The following is a 19,005-nucleotide window of genomic DNA, read 5'->3' as shown; positions in this document are numbered from 1 at the left end:
GTGTGTGTGTGTGTGTGTGTGTGCGTGTGTGAGGTGTGTGTGTGTGTGTGTGTGTGTGTGTGTGTGTGTTTACACATTTCTAAGCACAGGACATACCTAAACCATGGAACATGGAGCTGGTGACCCGGACTGGGTGGCCTCGGGCAGTGCCTGCCGGTCTCTGTGCCTCAGTTACTTTTCATCTGGAAAAAAAAAAAAAAAGGTAGAAGGTTTGGACTAGATTGGTGGTTTTCTAACTTTTTTCTTTCTTTTGTGTTTAAGTTTATTTATTTTGAGAGAAAGAGAAAAAAAAAGAATACGCAGGGAAGGAGCAGAGAGAGAGAGAGAGAGAGGGAGGGAGAGAGGGAGAAAGAATCCCAAGCAGGCTCCTCTCTGTCAGCACGGAGCCTAATGCAGGGCTTGAACTCACGAACCGTGAGATAATGACCTGAGTGGAAGTCAGACACTTAACCAACTGAGCCACCCAGGCACCCATCTAACATTTTTTTTTTTTTAAACGGGTTCCCTTTTTGAGCAAACTGGATGAAGTATGTACCATCTGCTCTGATTAAAGTGTTGGCAGGGACGGTGAGGGGCTGGCCCCCTGGCTTACTCCTCCTGCTCTGCCAGCCTGCCCTGCCTCAGTGTACCTCCTCGGAGCTCGAGATCTCAGAGAATCTCATGCAGGCGCCAGCCCTCCAGCGCGAGCATCACCCCAGAGTCTCGGAGGAAGTGCATGGTTGCAGGTGACACTCCAGATGGGATGACACTGAAACCTGGAGCCAGCCCCTTGCCAGCTGTGCCGTCCGGTGAGCCAATCCCCTGCTCTGAGCTGTAAAGCTGTAGATGCTGGGATTTGGCGTTAAGGTGCACAAAGTTCCATGAGTTCTGCAAGTTGGGAATCGCTTTGCAAGTGGCAGGGACTGCTGTGGCTGCGGACTTGGCTAGTCAGGCCCGAATTCCAACCAGGCAGCACCAGTCCTGTGCAGGGGCCTCCGCTGCGTAGCTCACACTCTGTGACGTGCCAGGGCCCTGCAAAGTCAGGTACCCGAGGGGAGTGTGTGGGGAGGGAAGTGCCGAGCTGGGGGAGGAAGAACTGAGAGCACGGGGTGGGGGGTGGGGCTCTGTGAAAGGTAGGAGGCTTGCAGCTGGTAAGGGGACGGGAGCAGGCCGCCATCTGTCCATGTTTGTGACGGTGACAGGAGCAGCCTTCCCCATTCTGGTGAGCTGGGGGCCCTGGCTGCCAAGGAAACCGTTTGAGAACACAAAGCACCAGGAGCAAGGGGGCCCCACCCGGAAAAACAACATCCTGGCTGCTGGGGCAGAAGCAGAGCTCCCAAGGAGGGGCTATTTTTAGCTGCTGAGGGAGGCAGGCAGCAGACAGGACTTGTATGGCCTTGCTGTCTGGCTGCATAACTCACCCATTGTCCCGTCTGACCTTGGGCTAGCGCTGGAGAGGCCTCAGTCTGCCCCTGTCCTCCAGGCATGGAGGTTCACCTGGACCAAGGAGAACCCAGGGAGGAGGGGCTGGCCTGGAGACACGCCTCCTGGCTCCAGGAACAAGCTCAACTCAAATATTCTCTGGGAGCTAGCTGAACTCGAATGGATATCCAGGACCAGGCTGAAGGTCCTGGGGTAGCAGTGGGGCACTGCACCTTCCTGGGAGAGAAGCAAATAGTCTGCGGGGGCTTCGGGTCTGGGTCTCCCCAGCGTGGAGCCCTGTTCCGGCCACAGGGCTGGGTGGGTGTGGAGAGGTGAGGCGGATTCCGGAGGAGGACAGAGACCCCTTTATGGTAGAAGTTCTCGCCTCCAGCCACACCCTGGGGCCTTCTCAGCCACAAGCCTCCCTGACTGAGAAGGTGGGTGTGTGTGAAAGAGGCTCTAGGTCTCAAACGTTCTTGCCCACACCCAGGAGCGGTGCCCTGCTCTGGGCAGTGTGCTGTCTGTGTTTAACCCTGGGCACAGACACCACGGGCAGGGCCAGGATCGGGCTGTGGCTTCAAGGGATGAAAATAGCTGGCGAGAACCAGGCCACAAAGCCCTCAGGCAGCCAGAATGACTGTGGGGGTAGGCCCCCCTCAGAAGAAGCCACCTCTAGCTGCCCCTGCCCAGAACTAGGGAGTCGGCTGCCCCTCCTGCTGGGCCAGGGCTCTCCCCACCAACAGGAACACTGGCCCCTTGCCATTCAAGACCAGCTCTCGAAAGATGAAAAGTCCTAGGAATTCTCGGTGGGTGGAGAGAAGGATAGAGAAAGGAGTCATTCATTCAACACATGTTTATTCAGCACCTATTATGTGCCAGGCACTGTCCTAGGAACGTGGAAAAAGAAGGGTTGGGGTAGCCTGGATCTGTCCCAGCTCTGGCTTTCTGTCCCAGAAACAAGGCCCATAGGGAGACAGGGTCTGAGGGCACTTCCAGGGGCCTGGGGGGAAGGCCAAGTATACGGAAGGTGAGGCCTCCAGGAAGGAGAAGCCTGGGGATGTGGGGGACCCCAAGGTGCGTTCACTGGGGCAAGATGGGGGTGCAGAGAAGCAAGCTTCCCAGGAGCTGGGACACGGCAGGAGGCCCCATGCCCCCCTGCATCACCTCCTCTTCAGCACAGATATGCAGGATTTCTTCAGGGGCCCCATCTGCAGATGGGCGTCCACACTCTCCAGGAAGAAGGCAGGCTTTAGCCTGCGAGTGAAGAGCCCTGCAAAATGGCTGTCCAGGCGGCTTTGGAAGGGGTCAATGGAGGAGGCCAGGGAGCTGCTCCGGCGGGCCCGGGAGGCCTTCAACCTCCGAAGAAGGTTCATCTTGCCATCCCGCACAGCATAGAAGGCCAGGGCTCGGTCGGCATATTCTAGGCAGATCCCGACGGTGGGCGAGAACGGGTGGGGCAGGGGCGCCTCCAGCCCGTGGAACCAGACGGAGAAGCTGCGTCCGTTCCACTGCAGGCAGCAGGAGTGGGCATTGCGGCCGAGCCGGCCCCGGTCATAGGGCTCTTGTGGGGAGAAGTCTTCGGCCATGACCCCCACGCTGACCCAGCCTTCAATGATCTCTACCTCCCAATAGTAGGTGCCCCGGTCCAGGGCACCCTCACCCAGCACCTGCTCGCAGTGGGTGAAGCGAGTGGGTGACTCGGGGTAGTTGATGGGACACAGCACCCTCTTTACACCTTTGGTTCCAAACAGCTGCAGGTACTTGTCTGCCGTGTCGCTGTCCAGGTCCACGATGTAGGCAACTGCTCCCATGGATGGGAGAGAGACGCAGGGCTCAGGGCCAGGCTCTGGTGGGACAGCCCCTCCCCTAGGTGCGCACCTCCCCTCCTGAGCAGCCAGCGCGACTCAGCCCTGCTACAGAGCACCGAGAGTGAGCTGACCTAGTTCACCCTAAGAATGAGGGAGGAGAGTCCAAGCCTTCCTGTGCTAGAGCCCAGCCCAGCAGCCTCGCGAGGGCCCAGTGTGAGCAGAGGGGAGAGCCCAGGTGTCTACTTACACTTGAGGAAGTAGTCCCTGGGAGCCTCACTTTCCAAGTGGTTGGTGCTATCGGGGTCTTGGGACTCAGCATCGGCTGCAGAAGAGGAGACCGTGGGGGAGGGGTTCTCCCCAGCTGTTTGTGGCTGGGCAGCTGTGCCAGGTGCTCCCCCTCTGAACCTGGGACCGAAATCCCTCTCCCTTTCCTTCCTCCCAGCATCCCAAGCTCCCTGGGGGCAGGCACGCCCCCAAATATGGCACTCTGTGTTCCCCGAGCAAGCCAGGTCCCCGGGGTCGGGCCCCCTGCTCCACCTCCTCCCTGCCCAGGCCTCAGCCACTAGAGGGCAGGCCAGGAGAAGCCCCCTCAACCCCCCAGGCTGTGTGTGGCCAAAGGGGCGGACTGGTCATCACTGCGCGGTGGCCCCACTCACTGGTAGGGGTTGGGTCCCCACCCTGCACCAGGCACAACACTGTTTCCGTCCTCCACTCCTGAATGGGTACCAGGCCTGGGGGCCTGGGTGGGGACGCTGGGGCAGGGTGAATCACTCGGGGGGCGTGGGGCACCCACCTTCTGTGCCCAGCCCCCGCAGCTGCTCCCACTGGCTGGCACAGGTGGCCGTTAGCAGCTCTCTCACCGCCCGCACGGCTTGGGATGATCTGGTGAAGCTGAGCTCCCTCGGGGGGCCGGGCCCAGGGCCGCACCCCTCCTCCAGGGCCAGCCTGAGTGCCAGGAGCTCCTGTGGCAAATCCATGACTATTAAGGCCCTGCTGGCTACAGCGCCTCTGGCCGGGATGAGACAGCCCTGCCGGGAGGACGGCGCAGCCCTGGAAGCCTCTCTCTCAGCTTCTTGCTGACCCCCCCCCCACCCCCCTCTGTGCCCTCTCAGGCCCGGAAGAACTGCGCTCACCTGCAGGAAGCTGACTGAGTCGGCTTCAGGGACCTGACTGAGGTTGTGGCGGGCCCGGCTGAGCCTGCTGCGCTGTTCCTCCTGCCGCCGCAGGTCCCCCTGGGAGCGGCCCAGCATGGTGGCCTCGCCCTCCTCGATGAAGTCCAGCACCTCCGTCTGGAACCCCTGCAGGATGGCTGCAGCCTCGGCGAACAGCCGGCTCACCCTCTCCCGCTCTGCTGCGGCGGCGCTCTGCACAGGACCACACAGAGGCCAACGATGAGGGCGAGGAGAGCGTTATCCTGGCCCCATCCTTCCCGGACCCCACCTTCCCACCCTGCCCTCTAGTGGGGACAGAGGGACTGGCCGGAGCTGCCCTGGACCTATGCTAGCTCAGGGGAGCGGCTCATGCTCAGCGGGGCCAGGCAAGTCCGCGAGCACCGGCTTGTTTGGAGAGGACCACCCCATGCCGCGAGCTCACGCTGCCAGCAGCCTGCTTTAGGACTGCATGGGGACCGGGTTAGGGTGGGGGCTGACCTTGATGAGGGCCACCGTGCGCCGGGACTGTGCAATGCAGGCGCCCAGCTCATCCATGCGGTCCTCCACAGCACTCAGGACTTTGGACTGCTCGGCCTGTGGGAGACATCCTTAATTAGCACGTGGGCTGGCAGAGGCCACAGGCCCACACTGGGGCACCAGGCCTTACCAAGGGGGAGAAGAGGGATGACCCGGGAGTGGTATTGTGCATGGGCGGGGGGGGGCGCTGAGAGTGGCTAGGATACCCCATAATAATGCCAGAGGTGCCTCAGGCCCAAGCTGGTGCCATTCCCAAATGCCCGCGGAGAGCACAGGCTGGCTGGCTTGTGTCCCCTCTTTGACCAGTGGGCAAGTACAGGGCCATCCGGGCTCCTCAGTGTCGCTCACACTCACTGGAGAACTTGTTTCAGTGAGGAAGGCACCGAGAAAGAGAGCAGGGTAGGTGCTGCAGGAGAGGGCATTCAGCTGTCTTGGGGATCACGATCCCCGAAGAGTCTGTGCCCCCAATCCAGGCCTAAAAAATGGGGATTCCGGGCAAGTCCCCTGGGTCTTATGAGTCACTGCTCCAGGCAGGAGAGACGGAAAATCCCAAGGCCAGAGGCGCCAAGACCGGGCTGGAAGCCAAAGGAAACTGGGGGCGGAGGTAGCGGGACCCATCGCGGCGCACATGCTCACACCACGGGCCCCCGGAACAGCTGGACAAGAGCGGTCTGTGTGCTCGGTCCACCCTCCGCCACACTCCTGTCGCCTGCCACACCCATCTAAACCCGGTGCCTCAGCCCAGGGCAAATCTGAGCTCGGACCGGCAAGGACCCGGCCTGGCGCAACAGCCGCACTTCCAGAATCGGCCGGCCGGGACCGCGCGGGCCTGGCTCTGCTCCCTCCGGCCTTAGATCCCCATCGGCCCAGGCCCGGGCTTCAGGCCCCCTGCTTCCCCTTCGTGTTCTTTTCGCGTTCACACTGGGCCCCCACAACCCCCATTCCCTTCTCTAGCAGAACGTTCCACAGCGACTGGACGGATGACCGTGTCAGTACTGGAAAAAGACAGCAAAGAGCCTCAGGTTAGAGGAGGACATTAAGACCCTACCGGGAAAAGGGGTGGGTGGGGGGTGGGATCCAGGGCCCGCGGCGGGCTCGCGCGGCCCTCACCCGCCCCGGCGCGCCCCCGGTGCCCGTGCCCACCTCCTGGAGCGCGCGCTCCTGCTCCAGCGGCACGAGCTCGTGGCCCTGGTGCTCCTGGGCGGCGCAGGCCTCGCACAGGCACATGCGCTCCGCACGGCAGTAGCGCTCGAGCGGCCGCAGGTGGCGCGGGCACAGGCTCTCCTCCAGCCGGCGCAGCGGCGGCACTAGGCGGTGTCCGCGCAGCGCGGGGCTGCGCTCGTGCGGGCCCAAGTGCGCCGGGCAGAAGGAGGCGAGGCAGGAGAGGCAGGAGAGCGCGGCAGGCAGGGCGGCGCCCTCGGGGCACGCGTCGCAGCGCACCGGCTCTTCGCCACCGGGCCAGGGCTCGGGCGCGCAGGGAGCCGAAGGCTCCGGGGCGCTGGGCGGGGCGCTGGGCGACGCGGGCTCCGGGGCCGGGGCCGAGGCCGGGGCCGGGCCGGAGCCGGGCCCGGGCGCGGAGCCCGAGCCCTGGCGGAGCTGCAGCAGCTCGGACAGCGTGTGGTTCTTGCGGAGCTGCAGGCCGTCGGGGAAGGGCTCCTGGCACAGCGGGCAGCGGGCCGCGCCTCCGGGCCCGCCGGCGCCACCCGCGCCGCGGTGCGGCCAGAGCGCGCCCAGGCAGGCGAGGCAGAAGTTGTGGCCGCAGGGCAGCGTCACCGGCTCCCGGAGCGGCTCCAGGCAGATGGGGCAGCTGAAGGGCCCGCTGCCGTCCATAGCTCCGCGGCCGCCCGGGCACCGCCTGTTCTGCTCCCGCCGGGGAGGGACCCGGCCGGTCCGCGCTGCGGCGCCGCCCCCTGGGACCCAGGCCAAGGGTCCAGCCCCCTCCCGTCCCGGGCTCGGACCGCCCCCCAACGCCGCAGACCCGCCCGCGGGTCCCCGGACACAGGGCCCTGGCCTAGACTGCGCGGGCGGTCTTCGGCCCCGTGTGACCCCGCGGGGCTCCTGGGCGATCGCCCCTCCTGGTCGGAAGGGAGGGCGGCGGCGGGCAGAGAATGCGAGGGGGGCACCCTGGAAGGAAGCGGGGAAGGAGTTCACTCCTCCGTTACCCCTCAACTCCCCCCAGGGCCAGGCCCCCTGGCTCCAGAGGGGTCTGGTGTTCCCACCGGACCAGCCAGCCCCTTCCCGCTCCAGACCTTGTCCGAGGCACTTGTTAGCAAAATTTCTGAGCTGCTGACTACAGAGAAAATGAACTGCTGATGTGTGCGTGTATTTGCCCCTTAGCGACTCTATTTACCCCTCGTGGGGAACTTGGGCTTTTCTAAACCTGAAAGGGGAAGTCGAGGTGACCCTCCAAGTCGCTTGTCTGCGGGAATCCAGTTCCGCTCCAGGGGACCCCCCCGCGGGCAATTTGGTGTGCTTGGGATTAAGGGTGTCGGGACATTTGAGACTCATCCAGCCGTGCACTTCATCATGGTGTTTTTAAAAAAAAATTTTTTTTTTAATGTTTATTTATTTTTGAGACAGAGAGAGACAGAGCATGAACGGGGGAGGGGCAGAGAGAGAGGGAGACACAGAATCGGAAACAGGCTCCGGGCTCTGAGCGGTCAGCACAGAGCAGGCTCTGAGCTGTCAGCACAGAGCCCGACGCGGGGCTCGAACTCACAGACCGAGAGATCATGACCTGAGCTGAAGTCAGCCACTCAACCGACTGAGCCACCCAGGCGCCCCCATCATGGTGTTTTAAATAAAACGGCAACAAATTAAAGTAGCGCTGGCTTATAACCCAAAGTATAAAATAAACATCCATGAGTTCATACTGATATAAATAAATGACTGGGTAAATAAATGAGGGAGCATAGACAGATTTCCCATTCAGAATCCTAAATAAATTTTGTAGATACTTGAACATGGAGTGTAGCTTCCCACTCAAGTGTGGGCTGGGCATAGTGACTTTTTTCCGAAGGGAGCAAAAGAGTCACTTTACGGTAGTGAAGCCTGGCGAGCGTGACCTCGTTAGGTGATCAAGGTCACCACCAACGGTGATAAGTCATATTGATAGTAAATACCCTTGATGATATGGTCTTTCTCCCCAAAACCCATAACCCAGTCCGATCGTGATTAAAACATCACACAAATCCCAGTGGAGGGACAGTCTACAGAATACCTAACCAATACTCCTCGAAACCTTCAAGATCATCAAAAAAGGGCAAAAACAAACAAAAAATGGGGAGAGGTCGAAGTCTGAGAAACTGTCCTAGCCATGAGGAGCCTAAGGAGATGTGATGAGTAAATATTATGTGTATTCTGGATGCACTCCTGAGAGACAAAAAGGACATTAGGGAAAACTTAAAGAGATTTGAATAAATTATGGAATATAGTTAATAAAATGTATCAATATTGGCTCTTAATTATGACAAATGCACCATAGTCATGTAAGATGTCAATAAAAGGGGAAATTGGGAGTGAGGTATTTGGGAACTCTGAGTTCAACCTTTGCAACTTTTTAGTAAACTTACAACTATCCTAAAATTTAAAGTTCATTAAAAATAATTGAGGGGTGCCTGTGGCTCAGTTGGTTAAGCATGTGACTCTTGATTTCAGCTCAGGTCATGATCTCACAGTTGTGGGATCGAGCTCTGGGCCAGGCTCTGTGCTGACAGTATGGTGCCTGCTTGGGATTCTCTCTCTCCCTCTGCCTCTCTCCCTCGACTTGTGCCCTCTCTCTCTCTCTCTCTCTCAAAAAAAAAAAAAAAAAACAAACATATATATATATATATATATAATAATTGAGACAATTCTTCCTACTCCCCCACCAGGCTCCCTGTTGGCAAGAGTCCAAAGTGGAAGGAATAAAGGGGTGAGGGGCATTCCATTCAGAAGTGGGGCTTAACCTTTCTCATCATGCCAGGGCCCCTCTCAAAGCCTGGTGTAGCCCTTTCCAAACTAATGCTTAAAAAATTTTTTTTAAATGTTTATTCATTTTTGTGAGAGACAGACACAGCATGAGTGGGGGAGGAGCAGAGAGAGAGGAAGACACAGAATCTGAAGCAGGCTCCAGGCTCTGAGCTCTTAGCACAGAGCCCGATGTGGGGCTCGAACCCACGAACTGTGAGATCATGACCCGAGCAGGTGTCAGATGCTTAACTGACTGAACCACCCAGGCGCCCCTCCAAAGTAATGCTTTTAAAAATGTATAGGAGTTCATGGAAATCAATTACACTGAAGTATATGTACAATAAGAAAGTTAATTTGTGGGGCACCTGGGTGGCTCAGTTGGCTAAGCGAACGACTCTTGATTTTGGCTCAAGTCATGATCTCACAGTTTTGTGAGTTTGAGCCCCGCGTTGAACTCAGTGCTGACAGTGTGGAGCCTGCTTGGGATTCTCTCTCTCTCTCTCTCTCTCTCTCTCTCTGCCCCACCCCTGCTCATGCTGTCTCTCTCTCAAAATAAAAAAATAAACTAAAAAAAAACCCCAAACCCTTGTTAAAGTTGTATATGTGTTTAACACAATAAATGACAACATCCGATGGAGGCCTAACAATTAATATATATATTTCAAATAGTGATGAACAGAAGTGATATTTCAGGTTCTCTGCCACCACATAATGTGCTACGAAAATATCTGCTGTTTCTATTGGTGGCAAGTCACAGATACTGTTAATTCCGCTATGGTCTGTTCTCTCCATTTGTAATAGAAAGAAATGCCAAATTTCAGTTTAGAGAATGGTGAAAATACAGAGAATTTTCTCACCAAGACCCCCCAGTTTATGAATGTCTAGTTTAGAAAGATGCTATGCGGAGCCTCCTTACATCTTTCCTGGAAGGAGAGAAGACAACTAAGATCTATGAAATGTTAAATGAGGGGTGCGTGCGATCCTGGGGGACTCACAGGAAGGCGGAGCTCACAGAGGCCCGTGTGGAGGAAGTGGCATCTGAGCTGGGCTTTCATGGGTTGCTAGGACTCGGCCGTGCAACAACTAGGGTGGGAAGAGATCTTCCAGAAGAGGAGTAGCAGAGGGAACCGGCCTGGGTGTGCCCAGTTTGGCAGGAAGGCGGGTAATGAGTTCCATACGTTGGTTTCCACACGGATCACTACTTGATCATGACTGCCGCTTGTTTGCCAAGACCCAGGAACAGTTTGGAGGCTCAGGCATCCGCGCCACCCTGCTCCAGGGCTTGGCGGCCGGGCTGCCTGGGCTTGCCGAGTCCACAGACCCGCCTGGTTCTGGAGGAGTGAGGGGTGCCGCTGGGAGTGTTTATGGACAAGTCCCAGCTAACGTTCTGCTTCCCACCCCCGAGCTTGTTCAGGAAGATCTGCTTCCCTAGGAAGGCGTAGAGATGTGATTTGTCAAGATGGTGGTGTTTGAATAGTTCATTTCCATTATTGAAGCTTTAAGTTTGCCCCACGTGTTCATTCTTTTTGAAATGAATTGGCTCTTAAGGGGAAAAGGTAACTGGCACTTCTGAGGTCTGCAGGAGCATGTTCACACCTGCATCTCACTCTGCCTTTGCGAGAACTATGTCACGAAGAAGGGGAAATGGAATTCCGACAGGTTACACATCTTGCCAGAGGTCATATAGCCAGTCCCGTGGAGCAGGCAGGATTGAAACCCAGAAAGTGCAACCTGAAAATAATCCTAAACCTCGTATATGAACCCGTTTATCGGGCTGCAGTATTGCTTGGAAGGAAGAAAAAAAAAAAAAGGTTAAACACAAACAACAACAAATGAGCAAAAGCAGTCATTACAAATGGGAGTAATTAGCTAGTCATTCCTAGCCTGGCTTTGCATCTATGAAATTGAAACGGGATCCGTGCCATGTCCCACGGTAGCACTTAATGGTTCTGATGTACTTGAAAATGTTTAATTCGTATTTATTTCAAAATAAGACAGAAAATTTGACAAGCAATTTAATGAGGCTTATAACAAAAGCTGGGACTTCTGTGTCCCACCTGCTGCAGATTCTTGCTCCCATAGACCACCAGTGTCAACTTTTACCTGTTACTTTTAGCATTTGCCTCCTCATCCCTAAAGCACATGCTCACAGGCCTTGAACATCTGCATGCATGTTTGTGCTCCAGTTTCTGGAGACTTAAATTCTTTATCATTTCTCTTTTGTGTTGAATTCTTTGTTGCTTGGGTCCCAGGTATTCTATCCCCTTCATTGATTTACCTCTTTATTTTTGGAAAGTACACGTCCTGGGGGCTTCCTGAGAATAGATGCGAACGTGCCTGCAAAGGTCTTTGCTCAAGCTTTCACACTGACAGTTTGGCTGGGTATGGAATTCTAGAATGGGAAATCCTTTGCCCTCAGAAAGCCTGGCTCCATTGTCTTCTAGCTGCCAATCCCATGTTACCATGCTACTCCCTCCCATGCTACAGTCACCATGCTGCTCCCTCCCATCCCTTCCTGCCTGGGGATGAGCAGCCTCCAATCTGACTCCCTCAACTCTCCTGGCACCGAAGGCCCTGGTCTTTTAAAAATCTCTCCTGTCCCCCTGCCCTGCCCCTTTCTGCTTATGTGCCCATCCTCCTGATTCTGCCTCACAGAAGCCCAGAAACTGGAGGCGTGGGGCACATATGCTGGAAAAACCCACAGGCTAATCAAACGTGTCCCCTTTACAAATGTTACACCCCAAAGTCCGTGCTCTTTTCCCTCTCTCCCAATGCATTTTTCCTGGAGAGGAGACAGACTTCCGCCAGAATCACATGGACCAAGGGAACTCCATTGGAAGCAGCTTTCCAACAGATTCGTAAATGCTTGCCCCACACCTCCTAGGGAAGCACAGTCTTCAAAAATGGCAGCGGCATCTCATTGTATGTAAATAAAGGTTAAGTCACAATAAAGAACACTCCCAAGGAACAACATGGAAAGAGCTAACAACCTGATAAAAAGTAGTATCATAGAATAAAGACCCCAAACACTTCCCCCACAGAAACGGAAGGGGGCCGTTCTTCCTTTCTCTCACCTTCTCAGAGTGTGGACACAGCCCATCGGACACACGTGCTGGGGCTTTTGGTTGTGGGGGTGGGGGGAGGATGGTTACAATCTGTACAAGGTAGGGGGACGGGGGGTGGGGCGGCAGCCGGTGATGCCAGCCACTTGGCCAGCCCAATCCTGCTTCCTCTTCTGCTGGGTGTCTTAGCATCTGTCAACCCCGCTGTACAGCAAGGTGACTGCCTGGTGTCATTCCTATCAGGCTGCCCAGTGCGAAAGCGCCCTCCTCATGTTTCGCAAGCCCCCAACGTAGGAGTCTTACTAGAAGCCCCTTGCCCAGGTTGTACCAATCAGAAGCCTGGCCCTGCCCTTGAACAGAGAGCCACAGGCTGGGGAAGCAGCTGCAGGATGGAGTGTGCAACCCTCGCAGCAGCTGGCATCAGGTTACAACGTAGGAGGGAGATCTAATTTTTACAAATACAGAAATATTTTGTATTTTTTTGGAGTATGTGTTTTGGCATGTGTTATCCTTAAAAAATTTTCATTGTGAAATATTTACGCATGAGCATATGAAACATATATGTACAGCATAAGAAGTGATAAAGCAAACATCCTTGTAACCACCACCCAGATCAAGAAGCAGAATGTTTTAAGTAATAAAATGACAGTTGCCTTAGGTCCCAGCAACCCTACTTCCAGAAACACAAACAAATAAATGTCCAGGGATCCTCAGGGAAGCATCTTCTGAGTAGGGAAAACAAAAGCAAAGGGAGCCAGCACTGTTCTGTTGCCTATACGTATCAGTGCGCTTAATCCCCACACCCCGCGTAGGGATGACGGCGGCTGAGGCTGCGCCCAGATGGCGGGGGCGAGGAGGGAATAGTCGGCCTGACTCCAGGTTGATACATTTTGGCCTTCTGTATAAAAAGAAAATCTTCCAGTGCTAGTTATTTTCCATTGAGGAACTCCACTGAGAATTTAGCCTACATTCATAGCCATGGATGTGGCCAAAGCTTCCTGCTCAAAAATATTCACCGTGGCCAAATTTTTACAGCCCCAAATAAAACAACATGAGTGTCCCATACAGGTTCCCCGGGGCTACCCAAAAGCAGAGCATTCTCACGAAATCGTTCACGAGCAGAAACGGCACGCGGCAGACTACCCCCGGCTTTCGCGAATTTGAGGCTCTGCCACTTTGCTGTATGAAAAACCTACCTTAGTACCTGTTTTCAGGTAACTGAAGAAAGCCGAAACCATGCCAATATAGGTCTTTTATAAGAGAAGTGGGGGGGCACCTGGGTGGCTCCGTCGGTTGAGCGTCCGACTTCGGCTCAGGTCGTGATCTTGCAGATCACAGGCTCGAGCCCCGCGTTGGGCTCTGTGCTGACAGCTCGGAGACTGGAGGCTGCTTCGGATTCTGTGTCTCCCTCTCTCTCTGACCCTCCCCCGTTCATGCTCTGTCTCTGTCTCAAAAATAAATAAACATTAGGGGCGCCTGGGTGGCTCAGGCAGTTAAGCGTCCGACTTCGGCTCAGGTCATGATCTCGAGGTCCATGAGTTCAAGCCCCGCGTCGGGCTCTGTGCTGACAGCTCAGAGCCTGGAGCCTGTTTCAGATTCTGTGTCTCTCTCTCTCTCTCTCTGACCCTCCCCCCGTTCATGCTCTGTCTCTCTCTGTCTCAAAAATAAATCAATGCTAATAAATAAATAAATAAACAAACATTAAAAAATAAAATAAAATAGAAAAATTACAAAGACTGTTTATATGGTAATCATTCAGGGAAAAATTTTAATACCGTGAAAAATGCTTGTGCTGAGTAAAAAGGCAAAAAAACACCCCACCCCAATTGTTTACAAAATGTAATCACAAGGATATACAAAAGAGACTAAGATATGCCAAAATGTTATGAAAAGAGAGAGAAGGAGGTAAAAATTGCTTTTCTCTAGGTTTTCTCCAGGAATTGGTTGTGCTTTGCCCCCCCCCCCCCCCCACCAGGCCCCGTCCCTTTGGTCCACATCACATTCAATGGAGGTGAGCTGCAGCGAAGTGTGTTGTTGTGCCTCCTGTGCGGCGAGGTCCGGACCGCACACACTCTCCAGCAGGAACAGGGGCCCATGGGCGCCACACTAGCCTCTGAGGCCCAGGCAGCACCTCAGCTGGGCCCCGCGGCCTCTTCCTGGAGTCCCGGAGGGAGCTTGGCCTCAGGCCGATGGCACAGGGTCAAAGTCCTACCCTCCAGGAGCCAGAAGACGGGGTAGAGGGGCTGGGTGAAAATGGCGTGGAAGGTATGTAGGGGCTGGGCCTTGGGCTCCAGGCTGTAGAAGGTGAGGCGGCCAGAGGCCAGGTCCAAATCCATGCCCAGGAGCTGCCCGGACACCCCTGGGAGGCGCCGGGCCTCCCCGTTGTGCCAGGCCTGGGCCCTGTCCTCCTGAACACAGAGCCCCCAGGAGCTAGGCCCACGTCCAATGTTGTCTGTGTGGGGCCCTTGCTTGTGCCGTGAAAGTTCTGGATAGGCGACGCCCAGCGTCACTGAGTGATTAGACGTGCGCACCTCCCAGTAGTGTCGACCGTTCCGGAAGCTCTGGGCACATTGCACCTGCCAGAGCTGGAAGCTGCGTGGCCCGGCCAGGTCCCGGGGCTTGTGACGGTGCTTTACCTGCTGGCCCTGCTGAGACAGGTAGAGGTGGCAATTGGCGCTGTCTGGGTCGAAGGTCAGGTTGCGATAATCTGTCAGGGACAGATGGGTGGGAGGTGAGCGGGTAGGTGTCTGTCTGCCATTCTGTCCCCGGAGGGAGAAATGGCAACTGAAGCTTCCCCCACGCACACCAAGCGTCTGCCAGGCACACAGCCAGCGGAGCAGGCACTGGGCACCAGCGCGGGAGTTCGTCCTCGCCACAGCCCTGGGTGGAAACTTCTATCCACCTCATTTCAAAGATGAGGAAACTGAGGCTCCCGGAAGTAACCTAACTTGGTAACAAGTGGAAGAATCATAACTGATCCCAGGTTTGCATGCCCAGAAATCTCCGTATCCGTGTACTGACTCCACATGTAAGAAGGTTACATCCTACGACAGGTGTGTGTGGTGGGCACAGACCCAAGGAAGGGCAGGGAACAGACACCCTGGACAGGGCAGTCACAGCACGTGCCCCCTCCACGTACTCACACAGACGTGCACACACGCTCACGTGTACTCACGTGGTGTACACACGGTTGCACAACGCACACACGCCTATGCACACACACCCGTGCCGGTCTCCTTACTCTGCCAGAGTTTCCTCCTCAGTGGGCAAACCGGGCTTGGGACTGGTGCCAGCGGACCTGGGGCCTCTAGGAGGCAAAGAAGTGTTAGGGCAGTGACGGGGGGAGAGCTCATGGGGGGCAGGGTCCTGACCCCACTCCCACCCGCTGTGGGAGGGCCAGCTGGGCCCGGAGGGGTAGAGAGAGATCTGGGGTCAGCCTTACCCACGGGGCCCAAATCAGCAGCCTCAGCCGGTGCCCTGGGGTGGCTCCCCTCATCCAGGAGGAGACCATACAGCCGGCTCAGTGACTCCACGCCAGCCAGCTGCTGCTCTTCGTCCCACTGCAGAGGAGCCAGGGGCCCAAGAGGGCCTGGGGGTGCCAGGAGCTGTGATTCCTGAGCCCCAGGGACAGTTGCAGTAAGCCTGTGCACGAGGTGCAGGGTCGCTGGTCGACCTGTGCAGGGTCAGCCAGCGACCTGTGCACGAGGTGCACCTGTCGCCCCGGGACCCGGTACCTGGAGGAAGGTCTGGTCATCCGACTGCTCCAGGAGGTCCCGGACCCTGCGGTCGTAGTGAGCCAGGGCTTCCAGGTGGCCCCGCAGTCGCCGTTCTTCATCCTGGGCCCGTGTTAGTGCCTGTGTCTTGGCCACCTCGATGTCCGTCAGTGCCAAGGTCCGCCGCATCTCCAGGGCCTGCAGCAGGCAGCTGAATTTGCTGGAGACCACGGAGGCCAGGGTGCAGGCCGAGCTCTGAGTGGGCAAAGGAGTCGCCTAGGGTGGCTGGGGCCAAGGCTGCCCCCTGGACTGCGGGGTGGTGTGGGGAGCCAGGGCCCCTGGAACCGTTCTCCCCCCCACCCCCGCTCAGCCCCTCCCTCCCTGCTGCCAGGAGGCACTTCCAAGGTAGCTCGCACCTGCTACCCAGTGTCCCAGGGATCCACTGGTGGCTGCCTGAAGGGCACGGCATGAGGAGGTAGTGAGGTAGAACAGACGGGCCTCGTACCTGGATCTGGCTGCTTTGCTCCTGCAGTTCCTTTAGCTGGCTCTCAGCCTCGGTGGCCTGCTGCTGGGTGACCTCCAGCATGGCTCTCAGCTGGGCCTGTGGTGCCCACGGTGGGAACAAGTGACAAGAAGAAGCCAGTTAGTCAACAAACGTCTGTAGATGCGGGGCGTCCCCTCCCAGTGCCACCCCCAGCAAGGCAGACCAGTGGGCCAGCACACAGAGCACCAGCCTCGGTCTCAGCACCCCGGGTGAACTGGGTTAGTGTCCCAGGGAGATCTGGACAAAGCCCGTTCCCGACCTGGAACAGGGAGGTACACAGGCAGAGCAGAGGCCTTTGGCTTTACACCTGACCTCCAGTCCCTCTTGCAAGCTGAGCAACCTGGGGCAGAGCACCCACTGTCTCTGGGCTGTAAACCCACCCCGCACTACCCCCAGGCGATAAATGGTGGGAACGGTACTTCTGGCTTCGGCTCAAAGCACCAAAGCTAATTGGGAAGTGGGTGGTGTAGTGCATGCACGAGGCAGGTTCCCCCAAACACTGGCCAGTCCTCAGCCCCAGCTCTGGGCATGAGGGGAAGAGGGCACCCCTATTTGCGACTCCTCTGGTACCCTTGAGGGTAGAACATCGTGCTTTCATGGAAACGGGACAAAGCACCATTCCCTGCCCTTGCTCAAGAGCCTGTCTTGCTTCTCCTTCTCTTGGCCACACTTTATGAGGCAGGAACCATCATGATCCCCACTTCAAAGATGAGGAAATGGGACAGAGAAATTGATAATTTGGCCAAAGCCATCAGATCTTCCTAAGCCCGATGCCTGTGTCTTTGTCCAGGCCCCTTGGCCTCCAGCGTTCCATCATATGCTGCATGCAGAAAGGGGGGGGGGGCTCTTCTGGTTCCACCTGAGTCTCCCCCAGGGACGGGCATCTGTCCTTCTCACACCCCGCATCACTTCCCTCTAGCAAAACACGGCCCCTTAGGCATGTGTGTGCCACCTGGTGGTACCCCCTGCCACTCCCTCCTTGTTGTCATCTGCTGGCCTTCACTGCAAACTTCCGAGCTCAGAGCCTCAGCAGGAGCATTCTATTCTCTGTGACTTCAGCAGCCACAGGGTTTATCCTCCAACACTGCAGCGCTTGGACCCCTGGCGTCCTCACCACTTTCTTCACTCCGTGTCAGCCACTCAGTCCTGGGGCCTCACCCTGAGCCTGTCACCAGCTCCGAAATCTCTATTTCAAGCACCTGTTTTCTCCTTCTATCCGGGACCACAAACATCCCAAAGCCGCCTCCTGCTTAAGCTGTCCGCCCCAGCCTAGGCGCCTGAAGACAGGGCAGGGCACTCCGGTGTCACCTCGCGTTCCCGACGCTCAGTGTCCAGCAGCGCCCGCTCGTGGAGGCGACACTCGTTCACAGTGCATGCGCTGCACTCGCAGCGACCCTCCGTGCGACACAAGAACTCGAGGGGCTGCCCGTGCCGGGGACAGCGCGCGCCCGGCCCGGAGCCGGGGGCCGGGGCGGGGTCGGGGCCGAGGGCCGGAGCGGGGTCGGGATCGGGAGCCGGGGCAGGCCCGGCGCGCATCAACTCGAGCACGCCGGTGAGGGCCACATTGCGGCGCAGCTCGGCGCCGTCGGGGAAGTGCTCCCGGCACTCGGGGCACGCCTTGTCGCGGCAGCCCCACCAGTCCCGGATGCAGTCCCCGCAGAAGTTGTGGCCGCAGGGCAGCGTCACCGGCTCCAGGTAGAGCTCCAGGCAGATGGCGCAGGTCAGCTTGTCCTCCAGCTTCTGGGCGTCCATGGCGGCGGCGGCGCCTCGTAGAGCCGGCAGGGGTGGGGCCTCGGCGAGGGGGCGGGCAGCGCAGGGCGTGGGTGCGGCGGGGAGGAGCCGGGACGCGCCGCGACCGTCGCCTCCCGCGCCAGCCGCGCCTCGGCCGTCGCCGCACCGGCCTCCTCCCTTCTGTCGAGGCTCCGAGTCACCCCAGGTGGGAGTTGGGCTCCGGCTCCCGGTGGTTCCACCCTAGGAACTCCATCCCGTTGCTCCAAGCCCTCGTTAAGCAGCTCCTGTGTGTGTGTGTGGGGGGGGGGGGGTTGGGGGAGCGGCCCCCACCTACAGAGACAAGAACTTTTGGGAACCCCGTTGGGCCTCGGACGCTCCTCCTGCCTGAGGGTCACCACGGAACCCCTTACGGGCCCATCTGAAAACCTGAACAGCGGCTACTTCCCAGCAGCTTTGGCGATTAAATGAGGCTGCGCGGGGTTGTGCCTGGCAGTAAGAGCACTGGGCACACAGGCTCTCTCCTGATGGGAGGTGCTCTGCTGCCCTTTTCCTTGGGCGGAGTTTCAGGCGTTTGCCAGATTGGGGTATCTCCTTTCTCTAGGCCACGCCAAATTTTGGTTCTTTTAAAGTAAACAGCGAGGTGGAAATTTCTGGTCACCAACACAGACCAATGCACAGTGTTTTTTCATACCCCCTTTTAGTGGAAACCCAAAGCAACCTTCAGCTGGCCTTGGAATCCTCTCTCCCGTGTGGGTCCCCTGCTGGGGAATTCCTTGTTTGCAGATGCAAGCTCTTCTGGAAGAAGAGCTCCCTTTTTATAGAGGTCCCCCTGCAGCTGAGCACAGGAGAGGGGTCCTGGCTCTAACCCACCTGCCCTGAGGCCGTGTGCTGGAGGAGGATTACTTCTGGTTTCTCTAACCAACCTGGCTTAGTTGTGAGGCAGGATGCCCGCTCACGGCAATGCAGCAAGCATTAGGTCTTGTGTAACACGTGAAGCTCCTCTTCCCGGAAGAGGTGCACTGGTGTCCTCCTGACTGGCTACTTAGGAGAAATAATACTGTAACCAGCCAGTGAGGCTGCAGGGGCTTTCTGGGCCCCAAGCAGGGG

At 57.3% G+C, this 19,005-nt stretch overlaps 2 protein-coding genes across 4 annotated transcripts; both read right to left on the bottom strand.

The window, feature by feature from the left end:
• Window positions 1-2,217: 2,217 nt before the first annotated feature.
• Window positions 2,218-7,079, bottom strand: TRIM47 (tripartite motif containing 47). The gene is made up of 6 exons (XM_049635703.1): window positions 6,041-7,079; window positions 4,859-4,954; window positions 4,343-4,573; window positions 4,003-4,171; window positions 3,457-3,531; window positions 2,218-3,202 (listed from the first exon to the last, which is right to left on the bottom strand). The coding sequence occupies exons 1-6, from the start codon at window positions 6,725-6,727 to the stop codon at window positions 2,562-2,564; spliced, it is 1,899 nt and encodes a 632-aa protein (XP_049491660.1). The 5' UTR covers window positions 6,728-7,079; the 3' UTR covers window positions 2,218-2,561.
• Window positions 7,080-13,632: 6,553 nt separating this feature from the next.
• On the bottom strand, window positions 13,633-17,938 carry TRIM65 (tripartite motif containing 65). 3 transcript variants are annotated; one of them, XM_049635702.1, is made up of 6 exons: window positions 17,476-17,938; window positions 16,129-16,224; window positions 15,645-15,878; window positions 15,353-15,524; window positions 15,152-15,217; window positions 13,633-14,617 (listed from the first exon to the last, which is right to left on the bottom strand). In XM_049635702.1, exons 1-6 carry the CDS (start codon window positions 17,917-17,919, stop codon window positions 14,043-14,045), a joined length of 1,587 nt encoding a protein of 528 aa, XP_049491659.1. In that variant the 5' UTR covers window positions 17,920-17,938; the 3' UTR covers window positions 13,633-14,042. The 3 variants fall into 3 exon arrangements, with proteins under 3 accessions (XP_049491659.1, XP_049491657.1, XP_049491658.1); XM_049635700.1 differs by having other exon boundaries at window positions 15,152-15,524; XM_049635701.1 differs by having other exon boundaries at window positions 15,152-15,524; window positions 15,645-15,821.
• Window positions 17,939-19,005: the final 1,067 nt, after the last annotated feature.

Source organism: Panthera uncia, chromosome E1, assembly GCF_023721935.1.
Source record: "Panthera uncia isolate 11264 chromosome E1, Puncia_PCG_1.0, whole genome shotgun sequence".
Taxonomy (NCBI): Eukaryota; Metazoa; Chordata; class Mammalia; order Carnivora; family Felidae; genus Panthera; species Panthera uncia.
Note: the sequence above shows the minus strand (reverse complement) of the source record. Positions and strands in the feature narration are given on the sequence as shown.